The sequence below is a fragment of the Notolepis coatsorum genome (genome assembly GCF_963971535.1).
Source record: "Notolepis coatsorum genome assembly, chromosome: 1".
Taxonomy (NCBI): domain Eukaryota; kingdom Metazoa; phylum Chordata; class Actinopteri; order Aulopiformes; family Paralepididae; genus Notolepis; species Notolepis coatsorum.
In genome coordinates this window covers 245,584,594-245,601,094 of record NC_140165.1, presented here as the reverse complement: position 1 = coordinate 245,601,094, position 16,501 = coordinate 245,584,594, and the positions used below count along the sequence as shown (strand labels likewise).

The window sequence follows — 16,501 nt, the reverse complement described above, 5'->3', positions numbered from 1 at the left end:
TACTCTACATATCTCAAAGACCCATTTCTGAACAGATTTTTTATCAAATTTGGACCTGTACTACATGAGACTTCAGGCTATGGAACCAGTGTTTTCCAGCTTATACCTATTTAAAAAAAGAAATAATTTATTGCAACCACTACAGAAAAATGTGAGTGCACAAGTTCAAGTTCAACTCAAGTTCAGACCTCTGTTACTCTATTTCATTAGCACTGAAAGTGAATTTCCACTTTTCTGGGTGCCTGTTAACACATTCTGTGCCATGCAGTTTGCCCATCTTATACCACTCTCTGCCAGTACTGTAAGCCTATGGAGTCGCTCACCTTCTTTGCAGGGCTATAACTTTTTAAATATTATAGCTATATCAACATTACTATGGCCCATTCAACATCGGGTATCTATCGTTCCGGATGTGGGAACATTATATTTTTCCATTCATACATTGTCGTGTTAGTACCGTTGTGAATATAAGTATGTTTTTGGAGTGTATAGCAGTCATTCCTAGAACGCGAGTTATAGGCCCTGACGCATATTACACATAATTTATTGGCATTTGGTTCCTATACACGCTATATTAAAAAATTCAAATGCATATGCTCGGTATACATTATGCTCCATCATGCGTGAAGGAAAGGGGGGGGGTCGTTTATGATTCCTTGATTGTCAGTAACGGCTTTCCTTAGTAAGACATCATACGTTGAGCAGATGGATTGCAATGAAATAAATGGACAATCAAGATGGAATTAACATTAGATTCCTCTTACCTGTGGCCGATGCGTCTGGTGAAAAACAATTCTAATTATTTGATGTCGATCTGCTATATCCATTTTCCGTTTGTATGACGCAATAAACGCCGAAAGCATATTGATTATTGCGTCTCGAAAGCGATCAAATGCACTCGAGTGTTTGTCTTGATCAACATAACAAGATATCTCTGCCGGAGGATTTTCCCTGATGCACAGAGCGCCACATTCGGTTTAGAGTGGAGTGCAACTCATCCGAAATCCACCAGGAGGCGGTATTGAGGCGTTAAAATATCAGACAGGGTCCAGCTGGCTCCCGGAGCCTTCCTGGATGAATTATGAATGCCAATAGCAAATAAAGGAAATAACGATAATAAAAACGAGTAAACTCGTCGTTGGCGTTATTCGATAACGGGTAAACCTGTTTTTGGCGCAAGATGTGTTAAGAGGTTAAAGGGGACATGCATTATAAATGGCTTTTTTAAGTATTTACCATTGTTTTATAGCAATAGGGGTTAGTATCAATGGGTCTGTGTCTCTAATTACCATATTGACTCATCAGTCTAGTCTCGAGTTCACGAGATCTTCCCTCACTCAATTAAGCCGTTCTGATTTGACGGTATTCCTGACGTGAATAGGGTACTGATCTGCAGTAAGGCCCTCTATGGTTGTAGGCATAGTGTAACCTGACACTTCCTCAAACAGGTTTTATCAGGGAGAGAACAAGCGAGAGAGAGATAGAGAGAGAGAGAGAGAGAGAGAGAAAGACGGCGGGAGGGACTGCAGAATTGTGTGTAAATGTGTGTGCGCCATCTCTCTCCCTCGTCGGGGACACACACAAACTTGACTGCGTGTGTGTTGGGGACGTAGGCATAGTGTAAGCCGACACTTCCTCAAACGGGGTTTGACAGGCAGAGAACGAGCGAGGAGAGAGAGAGAGAGGGACGGCGGGAGGGACTGCAGAAGTTACAGTGTGTAGAGCGGTTAGGTGGCGTAGCGGAGATTGCGTTCGTCACCAACCCCGGAGCTCACAGCTCCGGGGTTGTCACCAGCTTGGCTGGCCGTTCACACTAATACAATTGGCTGTATTAGAGGGTGGGAGAAGCTGGCGGGGTGGGTCCGGGTCGTTGTAAACAGCGACTCCTACAGTTCGGTCGGGGCGCCTGCTAAGCGCGGATAGGACCTGAGTGGGATAGTGTGATCCTTCCACACGCTACGCCCTCTCAGGGAGGATCCGCGCTGCCAGGTGAAAAGAAGCGGTTGATTGGCTGGACGTGTGTCGGAGGAAGCACGTGATAGATCATCCCAGATGATCTGACTGTGGGGGGTAAGTGCGCAGCAACCAGGAAGGGGATTGGGAATTGGCATACGACTAACATTGGGATGGGAGAAAATCGGAGGAAAATGGAGGGGGGAAAAGATAAAAAAAAAAAAAAAAAATTACAGTGTGTGTAAATGTGTGTGCGCCATCTCTCTCCCTCATCGGACACACACACACACAAACTTGACTGCGTGTGTGTCGGGACGCATCTCTCCTCTCTCTCTCTCTCCCTCCCTCTCTCTTGCTCGTTCTCTCTCTCGTATGTATCACGCTGTGTGGGTGACTGTCATTGAAAACGCTTATGGGCGGAGCCCATCCAATAACAGCCTGGAATCCTGCGGCTGGAAAATTATGCTTCTGAGTTATCCATTAGAAATATAAAACAATGATTTTTTTTTTAAAATAAACCTTACAGATGTGTTCAGTAGACTCACAGGAATTGTGTAAAGTTGCCCAAATAGTGCAAGGAATAGCAATGCATGTCCCCTTTAACCTCTTCCACCGTGGAATCTTTTCTGAAAATCCGCCTAAAATATATACCTAGGTAAATGAAATATTGCTCCACTTCTACAAGGCCATTTGCATATTCTTGGTATCTAGTAGTGTTGTCACGATACTGGAATTTCGACTTCGATACGATACCTTGAAAAGTATCGATACTTCGATATTATTTCGATATCAAAAAAAAATATATATATATATATATATATTAGTGCTGTCAGGCGATTAAAAAAATTTATCTAATTAATTACAGGATTTGTAATTAATTAATCTAATTAATCGCATAACCATTTTATGCCTGAAATTCTATTTTCTATAATCATATTTCCAATTGCATGTGTCCAGATGGCAGAATTCAGTACTGTATATAGTACAAAACCTTCTGTTTAATCATCTTCCATCTATTAATTTGCTTAGATTTTTCAGGTCTGGTCAATTTGAGCATGGTGTTATTCACAGTCAAAGATAAAAAAAAATATGTATTGATATTCTCATTTGGTTCATTAAAATTGACCGCACAGATTGATTGAATGAAAATGTTATTAACAGATTGCAGAATGGGTACAGTACAGTACGGCTCAATACACACAATTGTTAAGGGCATGCAGACCAGAGAAAGACTTTCATCTTGTTTACATCAGGGTCCCCGATTTTCTATTCATAATGAATTGTAAGTAAGGGTGCAACTTGCACCGTGCAATCCATTCTTTGTGGATCTAGCCCACAGTATTTCTGACACTGGGAATACATTCCCTGAGATTCATAGATGTCCCTAGAATCAGATACCAAGAACATGCAAATGGACCATATTAAAAAAAAGTCTGTAAATGTGTATTCTACATTATCATGGAATGAATAAGATACAAAAAAAAATTATAAAAAAATAAAAATAAAAAAAATAAACTTTTTTTTTGTAATTAATTTTGAGTTAATTTTCATAACGCGATCATTTGCTGTGTAATTAATTAATCTAATTAACGCGATAAACTGACAGCCCTAATATATATATATATATATTTTTTTAACAAATTTAGCTTCAAATTTAGCTTCTCTCTGGTACTATAAGAGAAGATAAATATAACAATTTTAAAACCCTTTGTTTATCTTTAGATCACACATTTAAAAATAACTGTTCATCTCACTTGGTATTTTCTCAAGCAGACAGATGTAAACACTGTAATCTGTGTTGCATGTACCTGACAAACTGAACTGTTTGTATTACAGTTAGTAACAGTTTCGTTTTTATTTAAAGATAACGAGAGAGAGAGAGAGAGAGAGAGAGAGAGAGAGAGAGAGAGAGAGAGAGAGAGAGAGAGAGAGAGAGAGAAAGGGGGAGAGAGAGGGGGAGAGAGAGGGGGAGAGGGAGGCTATGCTCGGAGCATTTTAGTAACGTTACATTTTCAACAAGATTGCTGCCATTTAAACACTTGATGGAAACGGGGTAACGTTAACCATATGTCGACTGTAGTATTGCATGACCTCGACATAACGTTTAAACGTTAACGTTACTCCGTTTCCATGCAGTAGTTATAAAAGTGGCCAGCTAAGATAACGGAGCTAACGGCTAGCAGTAGAGAGAGAGAGAGGCTATGCTCGGAGCATTTTAGTAACGTTACATTTTCAACAAGATTGCTGCTATTTAAACACTTGATGGAAACGGGGTAACGTTAACCTTATGTCGACTGTAGTATTGTATGACCTCGACATAACGTTTAAATGTTAACGTTACTCCGTTTCCATGCAGTAATTATAAAAGTAGCCAGCTAAGCTTACGGAGCTAGCAGTAGCTAACGTTAGCTGGTAGCTGTAACGTTACAACGAATCAGCTGTTGATATTATGCGCCATCAGACAACGTATCATGTATTAAACTAGAGTTAATGGTTTAATGCTTCAGTCACAGTGACGTTGAAAGAGCAGCTGTCACGAACCTCTTTCATTTCTTTATGGAGATCGGCGCTGGCACTGCTCTAACACCGCTTGCAAATAGCATTGGGGCATTTGTAGCTTGTCCTTCGTTGTTTACTTGAAACCCGAAGTACCTCCAAACAGCACTTCTGCTGTTTTCTTTATCCACAAGCACAAGTTGCGGAGGCTCTGCATTTACCATCTTCAGCTAAAATGTTTGTTTACTAACTGAAGAAGACGGCTCTCTGTGACTCTGTGAGGGGGAGGGCTGGACTCGGAGGAGCCGGGGGGGCAAGCACGCTGAGCGCTCTGAACAGCGCGTCAACAACTTGCGGTAGAACACTCGCCAGCTGGTACCGATACTGCAGAAAGTATCGGTACTTCGGGAAATGAGTATCGAAGCCTTTTTAAATATTCAGAGTATATTCATGTATCGATACTTCGATATTTTTGACAACACTAGTATCTAGGGACATCTATGGACCTCAGCAGGGCTGTACACTGCGACGAGTATCGCAAATTGCCCCTTAATTTGGCCCGTGCGAGTGGAAAATAATATTTGGGGGCAACCTTGCGAGTAGTGATTTCAACCCTTCATTCGCATTTCACTCCTAAATTAATCCATACAAATTGGATAAAAAAATAGTAAAACATTAGCCTACAACCAGGGCTGTACAGTGCGACATAATGTTGCGGTGCTATGAAAAAAATCTGTCGGCAATGAATGAATTTACTGCGTAGCTGCCTGTGTGAAAAAAAGATTTGCGTGTGAAGTGAATCTGGGCCACGCTATATACTTGGTAGTTGTGTAGTCTATCATGCGATTAAATACCATGTCCCGTCTGCGTAGAGTCCATACATCCAACACCAAATCCCATAATTCCTAGCGAACAATCGAATCGAAACTGAACGTGGCATCTTCCTTTCAATAAGTTTAAGCCGCTAATTTTGCTCTGCAAGAAGAACGGAGCGGATATCAGTCCATCTTATGACAACCACGTCCGATCTAATAATGAGACAATATGCAAATAAGATAATACTAATAATTGTCACGGTTCCCCGTATGAAAGTGGCTTGCAACTTACTGCTGGTAAAATCACTGTTTATTTCTCGTTTTGCATAGTGTTGTGAAGGGCCAGATTAAACCGAATATATATATTTATTTATATATATATATTTAATTGTATTTGTATATTCTCTAATATTCCTTGATATCCCTTGTATATTCCTTGTACAATATGCATTGAATATCCATTCTAGCCTACTGAACATCCCATAATAGTCTCCATTCTACTATTGGTCGAGACCTTGGTGCCAGGCTGCCATACCCCCCAGACCCAGTTCAAACGTACCGCTCAACATGTACGAACAAGTCCTAGTTCCGCGTAGGAATCTGGCTACCGCACCACTAATGGGACTATTTGTTCATAGTGCGTATATATACTGCGCTACTAAAGTAGGACTTCCTTTTCAGTCCAGTTTCTTACCCTCCAATAGAGTCACAGACGTAAAGCCTCCCCGCGACGCCACGTGTGGGAGTAAGGCCAAGTTCGGCTTACCATCGGTATTGAGACATCGTGTATATTAATATTTGAATAGTCATATTTGGCACTATATCGTCGAGTTGGACGTAGTCTATTAAGTTAATAATAGTCTGTTAATATATAGTGCTTTGTGCGGTGAGAATACTACCGTAGTCAGCACCCCATCGTTTCGGGCAGAGAACTGGCTGCTTATCCAGGGTGGTTGACCCCACGTGAAGCTGCACCCGAGGAGCCCCAGAGCCGACGAGCGAGTGGACCTGTATACCGGATTATTCTACCGACGACAGCCCGCCTTCCCAGGCACGGATTATGCTTTGTATACGTTGATTATTCCATGGATAAAGACCCCCGACACTGCCGTGTGTTGGAACCCCCCCCCCTGGAGAGGACGCAAGGTGAGGAGACGCTCTGCAAGACGAGGTCGCTTCACGTCTCTCCTCCGTGGACCGGAGGACGCCGGCCCACAAAGAGTCCACCTGCTTTCATCTGTGGTCCAAGGATCGCCGGCGCATTGAACGGCACTACAGTGGGTTCACCTGGGATACCCTTGGCCGGATGAGGCAGCCGGATTCTACCCCCCCCCCCCTTCCTACTCCTGTCGGCTTACAAGCGACCGGATTAACCCCCCCTAGTGTATCCAGTCTATAATCATTAAAGTACCATTGCTGTTATTCCTTAACTATTCCAGGTCGTATATGTACCACCTGCGCCTTCAGAGATTGGACATTCTCTATTGATATACCGACGAATACTCTTGCCATAAAAGTGCATACTAATTCCCATTCATAAATGTGATTGATTTGATTAAGTGCTTGCTCTACACACCATCGCTGTGTAGAAATAAAGACCTATTTCTAATTCGTACATTTGTGTTGGATCCGTTTCATCTACGTGACAGTGTTCATCATAATATATTTATGCCGTGTACTGGGTGGCCGAATATTAAGTACAAAGGTAGTGGTAGTAAGTATCATATCTAGTAATACAGTCAGGGAATTGTACCCCTCAGTTACACATAGTATTACATTCCTCTTCTATAAACAATCAAAGTCCTACCGTAAGAGCCTCATACGAGTCAATTAAACCTTTTTGATTAGAGTCTTTCCTTCGAGCTAAGTTGAACTGAACATTTCACTGTCAAAAGCGCAAACTTAAACAAGGTTGCGTCGCAACACGATTTTCAAAATAAAGGTCACATATACAAATACCTCTCAATTCTTATAAAAAAAAGTCCCGGATATACATAAACATTAATTGGCATAGATCTCTATAAACAACCCAACACATTGATCACTTTAGGCACACCCTGAAACCAGTAACATCACAAATATGAAGCGGGTAATTACCCATAAAAATAATAAACCTTTCATGTAGGGATGTCCGATATTATCGGCCTACCAATATTATCGGCCGATATTGGCATAAAAATGTGATATCGGAAAATATCTGTATCGGTTTTCAAAAAAATTAAAAGTATATATATATATATTTTTTTTTACATTTATTTAACCAGGCAAGCAAGTAAGAACAAATTATTATTTTATTTATTGTCAAAGTATGCATAATGTTGTGTTAATTACACAACAAGAGATATGTAATGTTAATTACCTGAAATTATTCTGTTTTTTGGGAGGGGAAACCCTGCATATATCGGTATCGGTTGATATCGGTATCGGAAATTAAGAGTTGAACAATATCGGTATATCGAGCATCCCTGCTTTCATGGGGTTATTTACAATAATAATAATTCATTTTATTTATAAAGCACTTTTCTTTGTGAAACAAAGGTATGCAGAGTTTCTTGTCCTCCTGATTAACCCTTTAATCGCCGTTGACGCTGGAACACGTCATTCCCCGCCATGCTTATTCTGCCGATGATGCTGGACAGCGTCTTTGATATCAATATTTCAAAAATCTGTGATCGAAATCATATTTCTCCCCCGGAGACATTTGTACTGGTGAGCCCCTGTCAACTCTCTAACGGTTCAAGAGCGCCATCTGGTGGCCGATCGGCAGATCGCCCAGGGAAGAAACAGGAAGTAGAAGCTGGTGCTCATTTCAATTTGGTCCGATCACTCGCTATAGGTCCCGGGACTCGAGCTCGACACAATACATAGCGATCCGTTGCCAATAACTCGATAAACAACATGATTTGGACGTATATACTATTATACAACCTGGAAATGGATCGGGTATTTCTACATCCCATAATAGAAAAAATTCTGTTCCACGCTCATCTCCCAACGGCGAGAGGAAGCTACGGTGAGTTTCAGCGTTATTTTTTAATGTCTTCTATACTAACTGCTCTGATGATCATATCACCCACACTAGATGAATGATATAACGTTGCCCACGGAATTATAAACGACCCCCCGCCCATCCGGTCAACATCAGATCATACGTAGTAACTTCTAGAAGTACGTGCAGTTGAAATTTTTTATCTGGCACTGATCGCTATCAAACTGTATTTGATCATCAATATAATGCATTTAGGGCTATAAATCAAGTTCTGGAGAAAGCTGCAGAAAACGATAAAAACATACGTATACTTTAGACCGTATTTTAGTATGAATATGTGAATGAAAAAGTATAACGTTGCTACACCCTGAACAATAGATATAAGACTTTGAATGGGCCATGGTAATGTCAATTTAGCAATAAAATTTAAAAAGTTATAGCCCTGCAAAGAAGGGGAACTTCTCCATGTTAAATAGGGCTGGCGAGGGATGGTAAATTATTAATTTAACCCCGGCGATCAAAGGGTCAGAAATATTGTGTCTATTACTAGCTTGCTTAAATTGTGATGAAACAAAGGAGAATATGAATTATGATTTTTATTTGCATCTTTGACAGTGAATAACACCATGCTAATAATGACCAAACCATTAAAAACTGCCACGGATCTCGTTCAGTACCTTCTTGAGATCATGTGTACAAAAAATCTAAGGAAATTAATAAAGGGAAGATGATTAAACAGAAGGTTCTGTAGATACAGTACTGAATTCTCCCATCCGGACCAATGCAATTTGAAATATTATTATATAATATAGAATAGGAGGCTTATAAATTACCTTATTATAGCCAATTCGCACATTTATATATATATATACATAAATTATCTTTCAAATGCCCAAGTTCAATTTGGATTTAGTATCACCAGGCATGCATAAGAACAGATAATGAAATCTACTGTAATTTTTTATTTTCCCCACAGTGCAACCGTTTTGAAACTAATTTCAGATCTAATTGTTCCTACATGTTAACAATAGGGAAGAGAAACTTGAAAGCCTTTCAATATTTGTCAAAAAACGTTACCTTTTGTGGCTTATTATCCCGAATAATAACAGTTATTGAAATAATTCATACAGAACTCTGAACCTTGAACCCCATAGAATCTTCCAGGAAGTGTAGTTTTAAAAACGTTCAACGCGGCAGAACCAGACCTGTGGAAGTCTGCTACAAAATGGCCACAAAAAGACTACAATTCCCATGGTTCAAAATATCCAAAATGGTCGCCCTCGCGAAATAGACTTGACCAAATCGAAAAGTTAAATCTATCTAATGACACTTTTAACCTATTGCTAAACTAACGTATTGATGATAATATACATTCTAGATGCTGTTGTGACATGTTTATGATGTTAATACTTGAATACGTTTGAAATAAAACGGTCTGAAAAATATTGATTTGTGACCAGATGTCATTTCGGGACCGGTACCGGTCCCGTCGGGTGGAAGAGGTTAAACAATATAATTAACTCTGAAATAAAAATGGGTCTGTATGTATGTTGGAACAAAGTGAAGACCACAAACATTCTGTGCAAGGCCCCTATAGCGGCCCTGAAGACATCCCTAATCTGCGTCGCTTACTGTCCACAAACTCTTTACACTCCTCCTTCAGCTCCGTGGTCTTCTGCGCCACCTCCGGCTCCAACACCCGCAGCTTGTTCAGCTCATCGAAGTGAAGCCCGGCGTCCGCCAGCGGGTCCCTGGCCATGTCCACGAGGCCTGTCAGCACGGAGGGCTGAGGGAGGAGGACCAGAGGAGATAAACACGTATTAATAACTCTGCTTGTGTATCTCTCAGCGCGTGTTATTCACCGGGGAGAAATTGGAAGACTTAGGGCTAGATCCACAAAGAATGGATTGAACGGAGCAAGTTGCACCCTTACTTACAATTCATTATGAATTGAAAATGGGGGACCCTGATGTAAACAAGATGAAAGTCTTTCTCTGCTCTGCATCCCCTTAACACTTCCTGCGCCAAAAACGTCGTACAATGGGTTTCAAGTTCATGCTAATTCTGCCAGATCACGGCGTACGACGTTATTTTGATCATATTTCATATTTTCGCCATGGTATTCATATTTCCCTCACGGAGGCTGGTCTGATGCTGTGGGACTCGGCACAACTCTGCAACGCTTCAATACTGCCACCTGGTGGATGATCGGCGAGTTGCCAAACCGGAAATGCCAGTTGGATATCGGTGCGTCTCCTAAATACGTCCGGCCACTCGCTTATCGTTGTGGGACTCAAGACACACGTCCATGTGTAGCGATCGCTGCCATAACTCAATAAGACATGATTTAAATTGGCCATGATTGCAGGGAACAAGTGTATTGCCATGCTGTGGAAAAGTGCTGAATCCCCCCCCATGTCTATGTGGCTTAGTGAAATCTCTTCGTACATGGCATCAGAGAAAATAATGTTCAATCTTAAGAAAAAACCACGTCTCTTTGATAAATGCTGGGCTGGGTTTAGGGCAGGCAATACTTAGAACAGATTACATAGTAGGTTGACGATGTAGGCTATTATTGAAGCTCCCTTTTGTCTTTCTGATGGGTATATATTGCAATGAATGATACTGTAAATGTTATTAGTTGCTCTTTGAAGAGAAAAGATGTAACGGTAGATATTTATTTGTTTGGTGTAGAGGTATGGGCACCTGTTAGACGGGTGTAACTGGGTTTACAAAACTCTCAAAATGTGTAAAAAAAAAAAAAGAAAAAACTGAATTTGTTGAGGTCCTAGTCTGGGGGAGGGGAGGGGGGGTCTGGCCGAGGGTTTTTTGTTTTTGTTTTTGTTTATATTGATTTTTTTAATTTTCTTTCAGGGGGGGGGGGGGTAATTTGCATCTATTTTTCTGTAACTCTGGGAGGGGGGGCAGTTGGCAGCATTTCCTTTTGTATGGTTGTTGAACTGTTGAACTGATGCTGTAAAACTGAAAAAAAAAAAAAAAAAAAAATAAACATATTGTTTAAAAAAAAAATAAGACATGATTTGGGCCGTTATTATTATTATACAAACCGGAAATGGATCACCTCGATCCCCATCAAATAACTGGGATCTTTTTGCTCCAGTGTCATCGCCCAACGGTAAGAGGAGGCTGCCGTGACTTTCAGCGTGAGTGTTTATTATTATCCATGCAAACTGCTCTGATCTATATATCACCCATACTACATGATGAAGCATTTAACGACGATCACGGAATTATAAACGACCCCCCCCCCCGTTCACCCGCGCATGATCAGTCATAACGTTTAGGACCATGTACAGTTGAAATTTTTAATATAGCGTGGATCGGAACCAAACGGCATTTGATCATCTATATATGCATTTATGCCTATATCTCACGTTCTAGGAATTACTGCTGAAAACGATAAAAACATATTTATACTCTGTCTAGGCGGTAAAACGTTCCTATCCTGAACGATAGATAATCGATGTTGAATGGGCCATAGTAATGTCAATTTAGCAATACAATTTAAAAAGTTATAGCCCTGCAAAGAAGGTGAACATCTCCATAGACTTACAGTGCTGGCAGAGAATGGTATAAGCTGATCAAACTCTGTGGCAGTTAATGTGTTAACAATTGTGTGTATTGAGCCGTACTGTATTGTACCCATTCTGCAATCTGTTAATAAAATTTTCATTCAATCACAATCACCGTGCAGATTGATTGATTGAATGAAAATTGTATTAACAGATTGCAGAATGGGTACAATACAGTACGGCTCAATACACACAATTGTTAAGGGGATGCAGACCAGAGAAAGACTTTGGTCTTGTTTACATCAGGGTCCCCCATTTTCAATTCATAATGAAATGTAAGGGTGCAACTTGCTCCGTGCAATCCATTCTTTGTGGATCTAGCCCTTAGCCTGCATTCATTGAGCAAAACAAATATAAACATGGAAGTGGAATAACAATATTATCAAGCAGCAGCTGATCCCATACAGGCAGACTGTATTTGTGATTGTGGAAGACAAATAAGGAGGAAACAAAAGACTCTCTTGGTGACGTCAGCAAGACGCAGATACGGAATCCGTTTCTTAATCGTGAACTGGAGACAGACTGAAATGCCAAGTGTTACATAACGGATGTCCGATGTGCACAAGAACACTTCAAAGTGCTCACCGGCGTGAAACAGGGCTGCCTACTTTCCCCCTTCCTCTTCCTCCTATGCATCGACTGGATCATGAGGCAAACCACAACCAATAAAAAGACTGGCATCCAGTGGAGTCTAACGGAGCACCTCGAAGACCTGGACTTTGCGGATGACATCGCACTACTCTCACACAACCATCAACAGATGCAAGATAAAACCCAGCTGCTAGAAACAACTGCAGCTGGACTTGGTCTCAAAATAAATGGACAAAAAACTCAAGTAATCAGAGTCAATAATAAAAGCACAAACCCCATAACCATCGGGGGCCAGACACTGGAAGAGGTTGACAAATTCACATACTTGGGTAGTGTTATAGCTGTTGATGGCGGGACTGAGGAAGACGTAAGGGCAAGAATAGGAAAAGCAAGAGCAACATTCAACATGTTAAACAAGATATGGAAAACCCGAAACATAAAACTCAACACCAAGCTCAAAATCTTCAACTCCAATGTCAAATCCATTCTGCTATATGGCTCTGAAACCTGGAAAACCACCACTAACATCAACAATAAACTGCAGACCTTCATCAACCATTGTCTGAGACGTATCCTCAGGATCTTCTGGCCAAACACAATCACCAACATCAAGCTGTGGGAATGCACCAAGCAAGAATCAGTGGAGGTCCAGCTGACCAGGAGAAAATGGAGCTGGATTGGGCACACACTTCGAAGACACAAAACCGCAATAACCAAACAGGCATTAACCTGGAACCCACAAGGCAAGCGAGGCAGAGGAAGACCCAAAAACACCTGGAGAAGAGACACTGAGCAGGAACTCAAGACAAGGGGACTGATGTGGAAACAGCTGGAGAGGACGGCGCAAGACAGACGGGGGTGGAAACTTTTCATCAATGGCCTATGTTCCGAAAGGAATAAAAGGCCTAAGTAAGTAAAGTAAGGAGACAGACTGTATACAGTGACGGTTCCCGGCGTGGTAATAGGCTACATGATTCAGGTACATTTTATGGTTTGTAAGTTGTAACTGTTTAGTGGCTTGTTTGATTGTAAGACTTCAAACTTCATCTATGATTCCATATTACATTTACATTTAGTCATTTAGCTGATGCTTTTATCCAAAGCGACTTACAAGTTCTGTACAACAAGTCAGCAGGAAGGGCACAACTCTGGCAGCTAAGTAACATTGTTCACCAAACAGTGCTGCAGTGCACTTGGGTGCTACAGTCTTGAGTGCATAGTAGTAAAGACATATTAGCATAGTAATATATATAGGCAAGGAAGATTATTTAGTGGCAAAGTACATGCATGATAGTAAAAGACAGTACAAAGGTTAGTTTTTTCCCCATTTCAGATTTTGATTGAAGAAGTGTGTTTTTAGTCGACGGACGGAAAATTGGTATATGTATGATGATGTATGTTTGTGTTAGATAATCGGTCTCCAATTTACAGGACTTGACGCTTACCCCCCCCCCCCCAGGAGCAGATAGAATCCGGGTTATTATCGAATCTCTATTCCGGTTTTGGTGGGGATGAAAATTAAATATCAAGAACCAAAACTATTCTGCCTTTCATTCTTGGCAGATTGAAACTATAGTCAATAAACTCATGAATGTTTGTTTTTCTCTTGACTCGCTGTAACATAGCCATAGTTTGTACCATCAGTTTCTAATGCGATATGACAGGAATATATCAAAGGAGGCTTATTGAAATGATTAATATTAGGTTGTAATCTTTACTTGCGAACACACTGTGCTTGTATGTTATTTTTAGTCGCTCGCACTGTTGACCCCCGAATCCCGATTGAATGTGAATTCTGTTCATGGAGCAGCTGCAGCTTATGTTATCAGATTTCATGGTTTCTAGTTGAGAGATTATCGATTTTGACTCGAGATGATAGCTAGCCTAAATTCTGCTGTTGCGTGTATATCCCTTTGTTTCACTCTGTAAAGGTGTCGAATCTAAAAAGAATCCTGTATCAGTACCGCTAACCAATAGAAGTGTATAGCTAACTGAAAGATGGGAATGTAATGTTAAATGCCCAATCAGTGATCCAAACACTAACAAACGGTTGTCTAGTTGATCGATCCAGGTCCACATATTCTTAACTGTATTTGCTATATTTTGTGTCTATAAAAAGGCATGTTGACAATGTTTGTAAACATTGGAGTAAAATACACCTAACGCTATATTCTGCAATATGATGGGATTGGAAGATTACAAAAAGCTTACTTTCCATCTAAAGACCAACCTCTTCAAGAATGCACCACATTTATACATGGTCGAAAAAAAGCTTTAACCATTATAAATGGGGGACCATGATGTAAACAATAAGAAAGTCTTCTCTGGTCTGCATCCCCTTAACAATTGTGTGTATTATTGAGCTATACAATGTTCAATCAATCAATGGCCAGCTGACATGTCTACAAGAAATAACAACATATGGACAACTTTTCTAACGTTAGCTAGCTTGTTATGCACAGTAACTGCTACTGAAATTGGACAGGCTAACTTGCTCATTTATGGAGGTTATGTGGATGATATTAATAATAATAATTGCAAGAGCAAGTAGAAAGCAACGCAAGCTTGTAAAGCCAGCATAGGGAAATAAGACATGAACGTAACTTGCTAACGTGGCTAGCTGTGGCTTTAGGCTATTTCCCTTTCTGTTAGCTAACGGTGCAGGGCAGGGCACAGATATATAACGTTAGCTAACCAATGTTAGCTTCAAACTGGGTTTCCTCGTGTAGTGCATTAACGTCAAGTTAAAGACAGAAACAAGTATAACGTTACGATACCTGGTTAAATGTTAGCGTTTCTTCAAATTGCTTGCTGTGTTGTGATTATGTGGCATGATAGCCAGGCAGCCAGACTCCTCCTCTGCTGCTGCTGCCAAGGAAACCAAACGCTGCGTTACTTGTTACTGTTCCCGCGAGAGTTGGATGGTGGTCGCTTTCCGGTTTATGCCCCGGAAGCGGAGTTTCGTTAAAAAAAATAATAGTCCCCCCGAAACCCAACTATAATGCATTTTTTTTCTTTACAGAATTTGAATTTGTTCAGAATTTGAAACGGACTGCATGCTTGTAGTCTGGTGGTGATTCAGTCAAATCCACTGGCTAGCAACAGTTTTCTTTCTCAGTATAACTTACAGAATATGCTTTGATCTGAGTTATATATATATATATATATATATATATATATATATATATATATATATATATATATATATATATATATATATATATATATATATATATATATATATATATTAATATTATATATATTCTGTAAGTTGTACTGAGAAAGAAACTGTTATATATATATATAAAATTCATGTATCAAAACACTTTGCTTTTACTCATTTACACAGCAACAGGTGTAATACATTTAGTTGCCATATTTTGTTGGCAACACTACACTAGTGTAGATAAAGAACATGTTTATTTCTTGCTTAATTATCCTGTCATGTTGTACCTGTTGCTATGGGTCCTCTGGCTGCTTAGTCGTCCTGTTGCTCAATTGCTCTGTAGCTCATGTGTGCTGTTCGCCACTCAATTGTCCTATTGCTCAAGTGTGTCCCTCAACTGTCTTCTTGCTTAATTGACATCTCTTGCAGATGTCATATTACTAGAGTGTCCTGTTGTCACCCCCCCCCCCTTTCACAAAATGTCCTGTGGCTAGTGGTGTCCTCTCTCTGAAGTGTCCTGTCTATAGTACACTCTCGCTCTACTGTCCTGTAGCTAAAGACTGTGGACTTCAGTGGTGTGACTTCATAACAGACACTTGGGGTTCTGAAGAGGGGTGAGGAGATTATACAATGTACGAGAGGCTTGATTGCTTCTATTGTACCATCTATATCTGTCTTTCTCAGACATTGAACACGTCTGCTCATCAGCCGTATTCCAAATGGTATACAGCGTAAAAACAACATACAGGTTAATTGGTGTAGCCAAGCCTACACATCACAGAATCTACCCTTATTAATTACGAGTGATTGAATTGATTGATTGATTGATTGATTGATTGATTGATTGATTGATTGATTGATTGATTGATTGATTGATTGAAAACTTTATTAACAGATT

The 16,501-nt window shown here is 40.3% G+C and overlaps 1 protein-coding gene across 1 annotated transcript in view; it reads right to left on the bottom strand.

The window, feature by feature from the left end:
- Nucleotides 1-15,333, bottom strand: part of ift20 (intraflagellar transport 20 homolog (Chlamydomonas)) — a 35,948-nt gene extending 20,615 nt beyond the window's left edge. Inside the window, exons 1-2 of the mRNA XM_084335918.1 lie at nt 15,215-15,333; nt 9,886-10,039 (exon numbers count right to left, since the gene is read on the bottom strand). Of these exons, the coding sequence (XP_084192044.1) occupies nt 9,886-10,012 (127 nt within the window). The 5' untranslated portion in view covers nt 10,013-10,039; nt 15,215-15,333. The remainder of the gene's footprint in view (nt 1-9,885; nt 10,040-15,214) is intronic.
- Between the last annotated feature and the right edge of the window lie 1,168 nt (nt 15,334-16,501).